At 37.1% G+C, this 17,226-nt stretch overlaps 1 protein-coding gene across 7 annotated transcripts in view; it reads right to left on the bottom strand.

Annotated features, from left to right (window-relative positions):
- VRK2 (VRK serine/threonine kinase 2) overlaps positions 1–17,226 on the bottom strand; it is a 106,451-nt gene that overhangs the window by 33,362 nt on the left and 55,863 nt on the right. For all 7 annotated transcript variants that reach the window (XM_009184237.4, XM_031655201.1, XM_021924840.2 and 4 more), the window contains one exon: positions 2,410–2,542. In XM_009184237.4, coding sequence (XP_009182501.2) covers positions 2,410–2,542 — 133 coding nt within the window. The remainder of the gene's footprint in view (positions 1–2,409; positions 2,543–17,226) is intronic.

Here is a 17,226-nt window from a genome sequence, read left to right as displayed (position 1 = left end):
ATAACTTTTCAGCAAATCCCAAAAATATTTAATGTAGGTTCTTCCCTGAATATACCTCCCAGGGATGTAATACCATCTTTCTGTGATCATTCTCAGTTCAGTCTTCTCCCCAAAGACCAAGGGTGGTGAAATCTTACCAACATATTCAACATGCATTAAGATTTTGGAATGAAAAATAAAAGTAGACTAAAAAATGAAAATGTGTTCATATCTTTCAAGAAGACAACACAATGAAAACGACACTTTAAGCAATGAAATTAATTGAATAGGTCTTTCAGATTTACCACAGTCCAAACACTGACCATACTAACACATAACAACTCCACTTCTCCTTCCACAATCACAGTGGTTTCTTAGCAATTCCACTACTCAAAACTAGATCAGAGCAGTATTAGAACTACCAGTTTAAATAAATGACTCAAACATAAGTTGGTATCATTATTAATATAACTGGACCAATGCTTAAGAACATGTATGATGAATTTCCAGTTATACCATTATCAAAAAAGTACTGTTCCTAAAAATTCTATTAGGTATAACAGAATAAATCTGGCAAAGATGAAAAACAAAATTTCACTGAGAGTGAAAGAACTTTAGATTGGAAAAAAAACCCACTATTCATGAGCATTTAATTCTTACATTTCTTGAGTACTTAATTCTCACATTTCTTAATGTAAGATACGTCCTATATTATCTTTAAATTCTCACTAATTTATGAACAATGTGAATACTGAAAAATCATACAACACTGCAAAATTTCTTACTGATCATTACTTTTCTAACCAAACTATACTTGAAAAAAAAGTAGTCATTTTTTACTTTGATCAGAAATATAAAAGATAATTTTCATTTCAGAAAATTCAGCCTATGAATCTTTCTGAAAGAAGAAGTTATACTTGTTTTAGTTTTGCATTGGCCTACCTTAAGCTAGTATGGGTTTTAATGCTCTGCAAAATGATCAAGACCCTCTACATTACATGGTCAATGGTCCTTTTAATAGAAAAGGCAATAATATACAGTTGTTTTCAACAACTAAAACTTGTTAGAAAGCATCAGTTTAGGGTAGCAGTTCAACAACCATTAAGAATTGCGAATATCTAACTGTCTTTTAGTGAAAACGTGGTCCTTTCAAAGCTGTTTAAAAATTATTTGTTTGGTTTAGCATATTTGAAAATACTTTGTAAACAAAGTTTACAAAGAATATAATTTTGAAAGCCAAAGTTTTTCAATAATCACCATTTTTTTCACTAGCATAACATTAGAATTGACTTTTTGTCTTGCTGACAGAGCAACTAAGAAAGTACAGTTGCATTGACCATATTGATTGTGAACAAAGCAACCATCAGTGGGACTCGGCACCATATATTTTCAATATTGACCTCCTACTTCCTTTTCCATGGCTTTCTGGGTCGGCTATTGGATTTGGACTGCAGTGTAATAAACAGCTAAGGTTTAATTAATGGTAAATGAATACAAGACATAGGTTATGACTTTAACTAATTAGGGAATTGTTGAATTAAGTCTGCCTTGGAATGCAAGGCAGTACAATCAATATCCAATAAAAGGACTATGTATGTAATTTACCTGCAAATGTGTTTCCAATACCATCAAAGTGAGTTTAAATAAGTAAGATATATGAAAGGCGACTGGGAGATTTCCACAAATTAACACTTTATAGTTTCAGAAAAAATATCCTTATTGTTGAGAGACGGTATCTTCTAAAGCTTTCGTAAAGGTACAATGGAAAAACAGGAATAATTATTCACATGTGCAATTTTTTTTTTTTTTTCTGAGGGGTCTTGCTCTGTTGCCCAGGTTGGGGAGCAGTGGTGTGATTATGGCTCACTGCAGCAGCCTCAACCTCCTTGGCTCAAGTGATCCTCCTCCCACCTCAGCCTCACAAGCAACTGGGACCACAGGCAAGTGCCAACCCTTTTGTATTTTTTTGTAGAGATGGGGTTTCACCATGCTGCCCAAACTGGTCTTGAACTCCTGGGCTCAAGCGATCCTCCTGCCTCAGCCTCCCAAAGTGCTGGGATTATAGGCGTGAGCCACTGCACCTGGCCCACATGCAACTTTACCAAATCTGTAATATTCACTTCAGTATAAACATTCAGTGCTGACCTCCAAGTTTTACCTATACAAACTGAGATTTTCTGGCCAAAATGAGCAAGTTTTGCTTACTTGACACATTTTTGCTCCTTTATCACTTGTCATAGTCTATATTTCTTTCCACTGTTAGAAGAAATATTCATTGGCATAACAGGAATTCATTACTTTTGATAAAAAATCTCACCAGTGCTCTTATGCTTCAAACTGACTATGCAAAGGTCATTTCATGCAGCCTCACTACCCTTGTCTCTAACCATTCTTCTGAAATAAAATAAGAAAAAGAAAAAAGAAACCCACCTACTCCCTTGTGGGCATCCAAGCTGGTAAACTCTATTGTCCCATTATGGCCTTTTCTAGGATTTTCCTGATACTGTTTGTGGTTCCCATTGGGACAATATCTGTAGGAAAGTCCATAATCTGCAAGATAAACCTGGAAGACAAGCACAGACAAATGAATAATGCCTTTGTCCTCTGAAAACATAACCTTTATAATTAAGTCTTAAGAAACTGATAGGTTAAGAGCAGCCTCAGATCTACATTTTATTAAACCAAATGGTGCCTTAGGATAAAATATGTACAGCTGGGGGCCATAATAACTAACTTTCCAACTTAAATCCTTTCTTCATCATTGGCATATCTTATTTCTGAGTTGACTTAGATTTTTAATCTTTTTATTTTGCTCCTAAATTTCCTTCCCTCCAGGTGGGCATCTAGACATCATAAACCACAATATGTCTTTTTATTTGTATTCACACAGTTGAGGAGGCTCTGCTTTTCCTGTAACCCCTCCCTGAAACATAAAACTATTTCAAGCAGGAAGAGGAGGTAAGAGCAAACATTCTAAAAAGATAAACTTGATTTTGAACAACATGGGTTTGAACTGCACGGGTCCACTTATATGCAGATTTTCTGCTGCTTCTGCCATACCTGAGATGGCAAGACCAACCCCTCCTTTCTCAGCGTACTCAACGTGAAGACGATGAAGACCTTCATGATGATCCACTTCCACTTAATAAATAGTAAATATATTTTCTCTTCCTTATGATTTTCTTAACATTTTCTTTTCTTTAGCTTACTTTATTGTAAGAATACGCTATGTATAATACATAGAACAACAAAATATGTATTACTCGATTGTTTATGCTATCAGGAAGGCTTCTGGTAAACAGTAGAATATTAGTAAAGTTTTGGAGTCAAAAATTAAAATTACGCAAATTTCTGACTGTGCAGGGGAGCAGGGGTCAGCACCCCTAACCCTGGCATTGTCATAGGTCAACTGTAAACCTAATGTTATGAGTCCCCTTTAACAGGAAACATAATGATAGTGAAGAGACTGTAGGAGGTAATGACTCGACCAAAACACAAGAAACCCTATTATGTTATCTGTATTTATGAATGGAACATCGATGCAGAACTTTTGACCTTTCACATGAATCCATATTATCACTGTTATCTTTCTAAGTCAGTCAGAATTGCAAGCAGGGTCTCCAAACAGAATGCAGATTGTTAAAAGTCAGATAGCAATTCAAGTGAATTTACCTCAGATTACTTTTGGAGAGAAAAGGAAGGGGGAGAAGCAGTTTTACAGACAGAGCATATATTGAATGGAGAAGTGTTTTGACTAGACATTTACTGTGACATGTAGTCAGAAAATAGTAGTTCCCAACTGTGGTTACCATTCCCCCTCCCCAGAAAAAGAAAGCAGTTTCAACTTGGAAAATGTATCATTTCTTACACATTTCTTTTAAGATTAAGGGATTTAGGCAGTGTTTCATAATGCAGCTTCAAGACAATAGAGTATTTACCATATAATCTGCACTTTAAAATGTATCTATTAAGAGGAAATTCTGCATTTGAATTTTAGTTTAAGTTTTTGGTTTTAGGATAGGCTCAGTAAGAGATATTTTAAACTTTAAAATATAAACAGCACAGAGTTTTCTTCATTTGTTGGAGTAACTTGCAAGGCTGTCTGAAAACAAATATTTCAGTTTCTCTCTCTCTCCCACAGATGCTATCCCACAGATGCTTTCTTAACATGGCCTCAGAAGTAATTGACCTCTCTGCCCTAACTCAACTAGACACATCAGGATCAGATATGGAACAGGTTGCTTGCTTTCATTGTGTCTGATGCATTTTTGTCTTTATTTCAAGAACTAAACAGGCTTCACATTACAAAGCTGATATCCCAAAAATGAACATATTGGCAATTACACAAATGGAATTGTATTTTAATAGTTTACTATTTTAAAAAAGAGCCATCAAGCTTTTTTTATGTACTCACCAGTACAAAGAAATAAGACTTAAATTTTACGAGGTGCCTACTATGCACCAAGCAGTATGCTAAGTGCCATACATCTACTGATGCTGCAAGTCCCATTATCTCCATTTTATTCATCTAGAAACTGAAGTTTAGTGAGGTTATGTGGCTTGTGTAGTAAAATGAAGTCAGGAATTTATTGCAATTCTGACTCTAGAGCTCTTACTCTCAATCACTGTTAAAGGGAAATAGTACCAGACGAGTTAAAAACATAAGATTTTATTCAAGACTATTGCAATAGGAGAGAGGCGAGTGCAATACGGACGAGAGTTTGAACTAAACCTCAGTGAAACAAAAGGTGGGAGTTTTAAAGCACTGGGGTGAGACAGCAGAAAAGTACCAAAGGATGTTACAGCAAGGCTGGTCAAAGTGATCATGCCATCTATGTTTGCTACTTGGTACTAAGGCTCCTACCTACCACAATGATTAATACCCTGCAGAGGAATGACCATCTTGGGTTATACAACTGGCAGGTGGCTGATAGAAAACTTATTATCTCAAAGGGAAAGAAAAGAATTTATAATTTCAAGTATTCTTAAGTTAATGCTTTAAGAAAAGACATCAGGGGCCTATAGTCAGGAAGAAGCCTGTCAAGTTGTGTCAAGCTAAGGGGAATACTAAGGCTGTCTCTGTCATCACTAAGCTACAGACCTCCTTGTGCTAGGTTGCTCAAACACTGAAGGGCAGTATAGGGTTTACATTTAATATAAAGATGAAAAACTGGCCAGGCATGGTGGCTCATGCTTGTAATTCCATTACTTTAGGAGGCCAAGGTGGGCAGATCACTTGAAATCAGGAATTCAAGACCAGCCTGGCCAACATGGTGAAACCCCATCTCTACTAAAAATATAAAAAATAGCCAGGCGTGGTGGCATGTTGGCATACGTCTGTAATCCGAGCTACTCAGAAGGCTGAGGCAGGAGAATCGCTTGAACTGAGATTGAGTGAGCTGAGATTGTGCCACTGCACTCCAGCCTGGGCAACAGAGCAAGACTCTGTCTCAAAAAAAGAAAACAACAATTAAAAAAAATTAAAAAAATAAAAAATAAAAAAAAGACAAAAAGCTGACAGTACAATAAAGAAGACTGACTATTTCAGTCCATGAGTATTTCAGACCTAAAAACATTTTACAACATGCACGGGTGCAACCTTGAGGAGCACGCACTCTAAGAAAGAAATCTCTCCAACAACACTTGTTGTTTGCCAATCAACGAGAAATGTTCTTGGAGGTCTTCATAGGAAGTTACAGGTAGGATTCAAATAATCATGAAAAGCTATTGAGCAAAACAGTAGAGTTAAGACTCCTTTAGCAAAATGAACAACCGTCCATCTCTACCCTCAACCTTCGTATAAATCTTTTTTTCCTAGTTTGGACTTTTATCCACTGGCTTATCATACGGTTCAAAGTATTTATATAAATATAAATATAAAAGGATATAAATATCCTTTAGAAAATTCTAGGAAATATTCTCTAAGATTCTCATGGAAGTTTTGTCATTAGTATATATTAATATATTTTTAAAATATAAGATTGTGGGGCACTACGAAAGAGATCTAGGAATGACTGCCTTTGGTGAGTAGAAATTGTATGTAAGAATGCTGGGCCCGGTGGCTCAAGCCTGTAATCCCAGCACTTTGGGAGGCCGAGACGGCGGATCACTTGAGGTCAGGAGACAGACCATCCTGGCTAACACAGTGAAACCCCGCTCTCTACTAAAAATTACAAAAAAAAAAAAAAAAAACTAGCCAGGCGGGGTGGCGGGCGCCTGTAGTCCCAGCTACTCAGGAGGCTGAGGCAGGAGAATGGCGCAAACCCGGGAGGCGGAGCTTGCAGTGAGCTGAGATCCGGCCACTGCACTCCAGCCTGGGCGACAGAGCGAGACTCCGTCTCAAAAAAATAAAATAAAATAAAATAAAAATAACCTGAAATTGTATGTAAGAAGAAATCAAGTCAATAATCTGTCCCAAGTAATCAAAATATTGACAAATTAATTTGACTTGTTGGGGCTCACAAAATAATGTTCCAAATTACGGCACTTTGGCATGCTAAAAACTTTTTTATTTTTATTATATTTTATTTTATTTTGAGATGGAGTCTTGCTTTGTCACCCAGGCTGGAGTGCAGTGGTGCGATCTCGGCTCACTGCAACCTCTGCCTCCTGGGTTCCAGCAGTTCTCCCGCCTCAGCCCTACGCCTGCGTTGTTGTTTTTTTTTTTTTTGTATTTTTAGTAAAGCTGGGGTTTCACCATGTTAGCCAGGCTGGTGTCAAACTCCTGACCTGAAGTGATCCACCCACCTCGGCCTCCCAAAGTGCTGGGATTACAGGCGTGAGCCATGAGCCAGAACTTTGAATTAAAGGAAACTGAAAGGCCTCAGAAATAAGCCTCAGAACCAAGGTCTGTGTCTGTACTTCTGCTCGCCAGTCTCTGTGGTCCTCTTTCTTTCCAGAAGCAGCAGGAGGGGCTCTCTCTGAAGTTCCATCATCTGATTAAGGGAAGTTCTTCCAGAGGAAATGCAACTGTCTTTTTTCTTTTTTTTCTTTTGAGATGGAGTTTTGCTTCCGTTGCCCAGGCTGGAGTGCAGTGGCACAGCCTCAGCTCACTGCAGCCTCCACCTCCCGGGTTCAAGTGATTCTCCTGCCTCAGCCTCCTGAGGAGCTGGGATTACAGCCATGTGCCACCACGCCTGGCTAATTTTTGTATTTTTAGTAGAGATGGGGTTTCACCATGTTGGCCAGCCTGGTCTCGAACTCCTGACCTCGTGATCCGCCTGCCTTGGCCTCCAAAAGTGCTGGGATTACAGGCATGAGCCACTGTGCCTGGCCTAGAAACGCAATTGTCTTAAAACTCCTCCCTAGTAATCTCATCAAATAATCAGGAAAGATTAGTCACCAAAGAGAAGACTAAAAGTCATAACCACACTCAGACAGGTTTTTAGTCTTCTGAGAGCAGTTCCAAGAGATTACCTAAGAGACTTTACCTACATATTAAGACAACTTATGTTCATAGTGAAGTTCCACCCTTCAGCTTCCCACAATGTGCTGCAGTGTCACCCAGAGCTCAGAACAACTTTGTCCAAGGCCAGTAGTCTGTTGTTTGGGTTCATTCACTTCCCCTAAAAGTCATTTGCTTCTAAAATTGCATATACTTCCCCACTTCCCTCTTCCATATGAAGAGGGTATTTAAGCCTCAACCATCTGGACCTTCTTTGAGTCTCATATTTTCAGGACTCCCGTATCCATATACATAATAAATTTGTAGGCCTTTCCCGCCCCCCCCCCCCCCCCCCCCCCCTCCCGGTTACTATACTGTCAGCTCATTTCAGTGACCCTTCAGAGAGAATGGAAGAGAAGTTTTCTATCCACCCCTACAGACTACAATTAGGTCACATTGAGAGTTCTACTAAGATAACTCAGTAGAGAAAGACAGTCTAGAATTTTGCTAGAAGAAAGGAGGTGTGGGGGAGTGAACACTAGAAAATACTATCAAATAAGTAAAGGAAAGGAAGAAATGAAGTAATATCTTTTGAGGTTCTATTATCTAATAATCACTGGGTAAAGTACCTTTCTCAAATTATTTCATAAAATCCAGACAAACAAATCCAGCCTGGTAGCACTGGTTTTATTTTACATACAAGAAAGCTGAGCATCCCAGCAGCTAAATAACTTGCCCAAGTCACAGAGCTAGTAAAGGATGAAAGCAGGATTTGAAACCTGGCTGATATGACTTCCAAATTCCATTCTCTTTTTTCAAAAATACAATATAGAATTGAGGGTTCTGTCAACTTCTGAAATTATGTTGAAGTCAAAAATGAGTTTGTGCAGAACTAAATCTATAGTAGGGGTCACAGTCTAGGTCCTATTTTTATACACCCTAAAGCTAAGAATAATTTTTACATTTTATGGAATTGTAAAGGGAAAGAAAAAGAGAAGAAAATGCAACAGAGAACCATATGTGACCCACAGAACTCATAAAAGCCTAAAATATTTGCTATCTGGCTCTTTACAGAAAAAGTTGCCAATCTCTAATCTAAAATAAAACTTGTTTCAGTTTAACTTTTTGAACATACTACCTTTTTTTTTTTTTCTGTGAAATCAAAAACAACTGGCTAATTTTTTCATTTTAATTGTAAATATATGTAATACCCCTAGTTTTAAACAAGCCTGTCTAGGGAACTCAAGATTTATACCCGGATCAGGGAGGTGTGATTATTTGCGTTGTAGTACGACTAGCCATAGGAATATATAAATAGTTACTCCCTATGCATTTATTTTTATTTTTATTTTTTAAAAATAGAGATGGGGTCTCACTTTGTTGCCTGAGCTGGTCTTGAACTCCTGGGTTCAAGCAATCCTCCTGCTTCAGCATCCCAAAGTGCTGGGTTACAGGCGTGAGCTGCTGTGCCCAGCCTCCCTAATGCATTTCAAATGATTGTCCTTTTATGCACTTTTTCTGAATGTAGCAATCATTTCCCCTCTCCATGAGTACAAGGGACAGCGCTATCTGCATCCCTTCACCTTGACACAGGGATTTTTCTATTACACTATATTGACTCTCACATGGTTTTCTCGCCTTTCTTAGACTTTTTTTTTTTTATTACTTTGTGAGGTAGATAGGGAAGATGGATGTCATTATTGACATTTAACAGATGAAAAATATTATATTTCCAAATGATGTAAGCCACCCAACACTCACTAAGGCCAGCCTGTCCAAGGGTTTTGTTATTTTAGTGAACTTCTCAACTCCTCCAATAAACAACTAATTTTAACTAACGCTTTTATGGGCTTTCAATTTTGATATTTTATGATTGAAAAGGTAGTGTTGCAGCCACTGAGGTGTAATCCCATCAAGAAAGAAGTGGCCCTTTACTTGTGAGGAATGCAATAAGCTGACACCCACTAGGGGGAGGACCACTGGGACTACCACAGCATGTGCACCAAGGCCACACTGTTCCTGGGCAGTTGATCATGGAGAGTGTGTGACTATTTCTGCATAGCTGGGGTCTCTCCTAATGGATAAGCTTTGCTTTGAGCTCCCCAGTGTTGGGAGCGAGCACTGAGATTTTGTCAGATCTGCATCATGTCTGAAGCTCTCCCTCCTCAATTCTGAATCTTGTTCCCTTTCCTTTCACAAGTGTCAGATCAGCATCCCACTCTGAAAGCCTTCCCTGTTCAATCCTGCTTCCTCCCCTTTTATCTTTCATGGGCATTAGATTTCCTGCCTCCGAAAAGCCCTTGCCCTCCTAATTCTATCTCAGTATTGGCCTCCCCGAGAACACCATTCTTGGTAAACAAGGTAGGGAAATTGAGGAGAAACAAAAAAGTACTATATAATAATACAAAGCACAAATTTGTACCAAAACACAGTAGCATCTGTGAGGCTACATGTATGTTTTAACAGATATGAATGATTCCGGTGAACATAAACATGCTGCTGCTTCATTCCATGTTTCATTCTCTTTTGGTCATATAGTTATTTTCATAAATATGCATTTGATTTATTGTGAAGATTTTTTGCATTGTGGTATGTTGTTGGAAAAAATTAGAATAATTATGCCCTTTAAAATAAGATAAATGATTGCTTTTTGTTCTAAAGAAAAGCCTTTAAAGTTGCTGAATACATGTATGTACATGTTCTCCCCAATTTATGACAGAGGGGTCAATAAATCACAGCCTTGATTAAAGAATGGAATGAAGATGAAAAGCAAATTAGCCTTTGAGTATGATCATGAAAAATACAAGTTTCATATACTCAGCAGCCTGTCTAGAAAATCACCTTCCTATTTCACCTGGCCAGATTTATACACAGGTACAGGTATGCCATATTCTCAAGTTCTATACTTAGTTAAGCCTGTATTTCCAGTCTTCTTTGCTTCCTGATGCTTGTAGGCTTTTACACTGCTTTATTTTTCCAGATGGATGGGTAAAGCTAATGTTTAAAAAGAACTCTGTGATTTTGTGGGCAATAGAATAAGACCCCATCTCAAAATAAATAAATAAATAAATAAGTATATGTATATGTATATATAGAAAGAACCCTGTGAAATCTCTCTCTCTGGTGAGTTGCAAGAGAAGGGCCTTTATATGTAGAACCTGAAATGGTTTAGCTGTGTCTCCACCCAAAATCTCATCTTGAATTGTAATCTGAATTGTAATCCCCATGTGTTGAGGGAAGGACCTCCTGGGAAGTGATTAGATTATGAGGGCGGTTACCCTCCACTGTTCTTGTGATAGTGAGTGAATTCTCCTGAGATCTGATGGTTTCATAAGGGGCTTTTCCCCCTTTCCCTCTGCACTTCTCTCTCCTGCCACCATGTGAAGTAGGACGTATTTGCTTCCCCTTCTGCCATGATAGTAGTTACCTGGGGCCTTCCTAGCCATGCAGAACTGTGAGTCAATTAAACCTCCTTTCTTTAGAAATAATTAAACCTCCTATCTTTATAAATTACCTAGTCTTAGGTATTTTTTTTTTCATAGCAGTCTGAGAACAGACTAATACAGATCCTTTTAAGCACAAGGCAATTTACTGGATTTTCACCTTGTACACATGAATTTGCTATTTTAACAATGTACAAAGTTATTTAGCTTTTTTAAATTTATGCTTTGGCTCCACGTTTAAAGGCTGTAGGCTCCTAGGGGTTGAGGGACCAGGATAATGTCGTATATACATTTTTGTATCCATAATAGCACCTACTCTAAGGCCTTCTGCACAGTTGGTTTAAATAAATTTTTATTGATTTGAATTGATAATAATTAGACAAACTGAACTAAATTTTTTAACAGATACCTGAGTGCCAAGCATAATAAACAGGAAATGTACACTTCAAAAAAGAAAAAGAAAAATGAATGCATACTTATTGAATACTTGCTGTCAGAGCATTAAATACTTTACATAAATCAAATCATTTAATCCTCATGACCCTAAGAAGTTATTTTAAGATCTTTTGAAAATTAGAAAAAAAGGATGAGTAAGGCTAGGTTATCTATATAAAACAAATAAATTCTAGTAAATGGCAAAGCTGAGATTTGAACCTAAACCAATCTGACCACAAGTTCTGAGTTATTTTCCATATGCCTCATATAGCAGAAAGGGAGATGGCATAAGCACATCTACAGGCCTAGAGGTAATGTGTACTCTGACACAAACATAAAAGTCTATGAAATTGTACAGCAAGGAAAGGCTATTTCTAATAGGGAGACTCAGAGAAAGAAGCAACATTTAAGTTGGGTACCGAATAATTTCTAAGATTTCCACAGATGGAGGCAGGGAATAAGAAACACACAAGAGGGCAACCAGAGCATGTGTCAGTGTGTGTTGAGGGCACAGAAGTTGGTGGAAACACAACACAAGCCAGAAACAAAAAACAAACAAACAAACAAACAAAAAAAACAAAAAAAAGGGAGAAAGAAAGAAAGGTTTGCATCAGTTTCCAGAGAGCCTTGGAAACCATGCTAAGAAGGTGGGGCACAATTTTTGTAAGCAAATAGATGTCATGGAAGGGTTTTTTGGCAAAGAATAATATTATCAGTACTGGCAGCATCATAAGAAGGAAATGGATGCACAGAGTCCATTTAGGAGAATATAACAATACAGGCAATCAACGGGAAGTCAGACTAGGACAGTGGTGAGCAGAAGGGAGACAAAGAAGAGATTCACAAGTTACTGGATAAGAGGGTTGAGAGAAAGAGAGTCAAAGACAACTCTGCAAACAGTGTAACTGGCTGGGTAAGTGAGGATTCAATAGAATAGAGAAAAAGAGAGTAAGAAGAGGAAGGGGAGACTTGGTAAGAAAATGATTCAATCACTTTTGTACCAAAAGCAAAGTAGCTGACTGGTGACTAACACCCTAATCCAACTAGTTCCTGGTTTGTCCGTTTATGGAGGACTGAGTGACAGAGTAAAAGTTGATGGAAAAAAGTAAAGGACCTCTTTCCCATCAAGGGTAAAATCTGCCGCTCTCCTGCTTCTCACGCAACCGAGAATCCTAAGTAGCAAGCAGCCAGACTGGCTCAAGTGGAAGCATTTCTCAATGCTTGATATGATGTTGATATAAGAAGCAGAAGAATGTAAGCTGAAGACAGGGAGAAAAACATTTGGAGCTGGCAAAGAAGCAGGACACTGATGTGAACAAATGTCATTGTCCACTGGGATGTGACCACACATTAAATCACATTTGTTCACTGTTTTATGTCCACCATGAAGATTCATATGAGAGAATAGATGCATATACAGCTCTCAAAATGAGGTCACTTATGAAGAACAATATTAAGTAGATAAACTAATTTTTCCTGTTGTACAATATAATACCTTATAATTTAGACAATTTTGTACAATTAAATCTTTTTAATTAGCACTCCTTGCTGTAATGAGAAATGTGTCCATTAAGGTCTCATAATGGGAGACTGATGAAAATTATACTAGGCAGAAAGTCACTCATCATGACTTTTAAAAATGGCAAGCTAGACACCACTTTTAAAACTCCATACATTTTTCCAGAAAATATCATGTGTAAAGAGAGAAGACCTTGAAATTGAATGGATTAATTCACAAGAAACTGAAAAAGGCCAGTTACTTTGCAATATGAACAGCATTGTAGTTAACTGGTTTACAAATAAATAAAAGGTCTTCAACCAATAAAAAAGAAAAACCCACTGGGAAGAGTATATACATGTATTGAGCAACTTTAAAGCTTTTCTTTAAAACAAAAAGCCATCATTTATCTTATTTGAATAGGGAATAATATTTTCCTATTTTTCTACAAGATACCATAAGGCAAAAATCTTCACAATAAATTACATGCATACTTATGAAACCATTATATGACCAAATGAAGCAGCAACATGTGTATGTTCACAAGAATCACTCGTATCTGTTAAAACATGGATGTAGTCTCACAGATGCTATTATGTTTTGATGCAAATTTGTGTTTTGTATTATCATACAGTACGTTTTTGTTTCTCCTCAATTACCCTGCCTTGTTTGCCAATAATAAAACCCCACAAATGATACTAGTGCTTTATCACAATTCCATCTAGACAAAGTAACAGAACCTTAAAGAGGTGCTGGCTTACTTTTCAAATATGAGGTTTATTAGAATAAGCATGAAGATACAGTTTTCAATCTATAGTTTACCCTTTATCTTTTAGTGAGCTGTAAAGAGCAGTTTCTGTTTTCTGATGGAAGCAACATGTGCTTATTCTTAAAAATAATCTGCTTTGTATGCTGGATCATTTTTTTCCTCCTAGATCTTATATCTATTCATATTTACAAACTGAAAATTTTATCCTTTCATATTTTTTGAGAGTGAAAGACTTAATGACATGCTCACGAAGTCATTATATTGGATAACAACCAGAAAAGCTGTGCTTCTCTTACTGCTTCATTCTATCTTCTGCCCCATCAGGACCAAGACTACGACTGCCTTAAATACTACCATAAATTCAAGTATCAAAACAAAACCTTGATGTATATTTAGTAATATTCTAAATGATAATAGCATTTTGACCTCATGATCTGCTTTTCTATTCTAACCTGGTTCTTTTAGGAAAACATCAAAGCCTGTTTGATTAAACAGGACTGTGACTTAATAGGCTTCTCAGACTTCTGGGGAAAATTCCCTCAACAGTTCATAGGCTAGCAAGTTGCCTCTTTACTAAAAATACCTTCACCTATTATAGAAAATCTTTCCAATTACAGGCTATTTCCAACTTGTTCTTTTGACACAAGTTCTCAAGGATTACAAGAAGAAACCTATGATACTCTTAATGTCTAATCAAGACACACAACCTGTGTTTGTACATTAACAAAATTTAAAAAGCAATGGAAGAGGGGAATCTGGATTGCATTGGCTTAATGGTCTTCCTCTTTGTCTGATTCAAATCTGAACCTAATCAAGACTTTTCAGTATATCAGTAAGCATTATCAGAGCTTGGCATACCTGTAAACAGCAGACACTCACGAAATGTTAGCTTATATAATTCGACTGCCATTGGTATATTATAAAAAGGTTCAACATACATAGGCTGTGTCTACATAAAACACAACTATCCAGCATTGGAAGTAGCCTACTTGGTTTACACTAACTACAAATTCTATTAAATTCAAAGACAGTATTTGAGGTCGCCAGCAATAGTGCTACCTGCATAGCCCCTTGGAGTTCCATGGTTTTTAACAGCCACTAAAAAAGGACACCTTTTAATTCGTTTAATTTACACAGTTCAAGGAGTAATTCAAAATCAGAAATGTCATTTTCCCACATTAACTGGAAAAAAAAAAAAAAAGCCTATATGTAACACTTTGTGAAGCAGGATGCTCAAATATTTTGGTCATAAACTGCTCTTTGGTCATGTATGCATCTGGCTTTTAGAAATAGAAGTATAACCACTGGACTCAGTGGACACTCAATAAACAGGTACTGAGTGTAGACAGTTAAACATTAACTTTTGAAAGCAGTAACTTTCTTGGCAACTACATTTTATTACTGGGGATAGGTGATTTAAGTAGACCACAATCTACTTAAAGTACACACATTACTAAAATGTAAACACATTTCCCCTTATGATAGAAATTAAACCCTTATAGTTCTATTTCCTATAACTAGAGGGATATCTATCATCAAATCATACACCTGGGAAAAACTATATTTACTAAGTCTAGTAAATTACCATTTTCTTAATCTAACCAGAATATATGTCTTGTTTCATAAATCTAAAGAGTTCTTATAGGGCAAAATAAGAAAAGGTGTCTTTTGTTACCAGGATACCAATCATAAAAATATATTGTTTTCAATATATTGCTGTTACTGAGTGCTTACTACGTGCCAGATGCTGGTCGAAGACCTGTACATGTTTAAATCATTTGATTCTTCTAATGCCACTTTGAGTGAGATACTATTATCCTTATTTTTAGATGATGAAACAGATCAAAGAGGTGAAATAACTTGGCTAAAAACACAGGGGTAACAAGAGGTAGTAGAGCCAGGACTTAGATGCCATGACTTAGATCAGACGCAGGGAGTCTGATTCTAGAGCTCATATCCTAGACTGAATCCTGAAAGTTCAAAGTTACATAAAATACGACTCTAGAAAATAGTTCCAACCTTCTTCTATCAAACCTTTTGCCTGGGATTAAGAGAAGGTAAACACCCTTCTTCTTATATCTTCTTTCTGATACTGTATAAGAATACAACTTTAGAATAAATAAGTAGACTATATAATAAAGAGAAGATCCCAACACACATGTTAAAGAACTGCTTGCAGGCCTTATGTGTAAAACAAATCATTTCAGAAACACTAACTGGTCTGGTCCCACCTGGAGTGGCTATAGGCAAAATAAAAGTAGATCCCTATTTCTGCCCTCTGTTCTCACCTCTCCCCCTCCTTTCTCTTTCCCTATCCTAGTGCCCACAGAGTGTGTGTGTGTGTGTGTGTGTGTGTGTGTGTACACACTGGTATTCATGCTAATGTGTGAGGAAGTTTCATGGAACAGAACATTATCCTGAGATTTCTATTAAAATTACTTGGAAATTTTATATAATAAAACCCAAAGACTTCTAAGTTCCTGTATTAATTTTGCATGGATGCTGCAACAAGGTATCATAACCTTGTGGCTTAAACAATGACACTGTATTGCCTCAGAGTTCTGGAGTCTAGAAGTCTGAAATCAAGGTGTCAGCAGGGTTGGTTCCTTTGGAAGGCTGTGAGGGATGCTCTTTTCCATTCCTCTCTCCTAGGTTCTGGTATCTCAGGAATTTCTTGGCTTACAGATGGTACTTTTCCCACCTCTTCACATTGTCTTCCCATGTCTGTCTCCGTGTTCAAATTTCCCCTTTTTATAAGGACACAAGTCATACTTGTACCCAAGAAGTAATTTCTCATCTCCTCCTCTCTACCCTCCCAAATCTCTAATGACCGGTATTCCACAATCTATGTCCATGTGCAATATTATTTTGTATTTGACTATGTTTCTAAGTTGCTTCACCTGACAATAGTATCCAGTTCCATCCATGTTGCTGCAAATAACAGGATTTCATTCTTTTTACAGCTGAATAATATTCCATAGTACATGCATATCACATTTTATCCAATCATCCACTGATGGACATTTAGGTTAATTCCATATTTTTGCTATTGTGAATAGTGTTGCAATAAACATACAACTGCTGGTATCTTTTTGATACAATGATATCTGCTCCTTTTGGTAGATACCCAGTAGTGGGACTGCTGGATTGAATGGTAGTTCTATTTTTAGTTCTTAGAGACATCTCCACACTATTTTCCACAGAGGTTATGCTTATATTCTCACCAACAGTGTATAAGCAATCCCTTATCTCTGCATCCCTGCTAACATGTTATTTTTTGTCTCTCTCATGATAGCTACTCTGGCATCAGATGATATCTCAGTGTGGTTTTAATTTGCATTTCTCTGATGATTAGTGATGTTGAGCATTTTTTCCAGATAATTACTGGCTATTTGTATGTCTTATTTTAAATGATATCTGTTCATGTCTTTTGCCCACCTTTTAATGGGGATTTTTTTTCTTGTCAAGTTCCTTACAGATTCTGGATATTAGCCCTTTGTCATATGCATTGTTTGCAAATATTTTCTTCCATTCTGCAAGTTGTCTGTTCACTCAGCTGATTGTTTCTCTTGCTGTGCAGAGGCTTTTCAGTTTAAATCCCACTTGTCTATTTTTGTTGCTTAAGCTTTTCAGGTCTTAGTAGTTATTTGCCTAGACCAATGTCCAGAAGAGCTTTCCCTTGTTTTACTTCTAGTATTTTTTATAGTTTCAGGCCATA

The sequence above is a fragment of the Papio anubis genome, chromosome 14 (assembly GCF_008728515.1).
Source record: "Papio anubis isolate 15944 chromosome 14, Panubis1.0, whole genome shotgun sequence".
NCBI classification, from domain to species: domain Eukaryota; kingdom Metazoa; phylum Chordata; class Mammalia; order Primates; family Cercopithecidae; genus Papio; species Papio anubis.
Note: the sequence above shows the minus strand (reverse complement) of the source record. Positions and strands in the feature narration are given on the sequence as shown.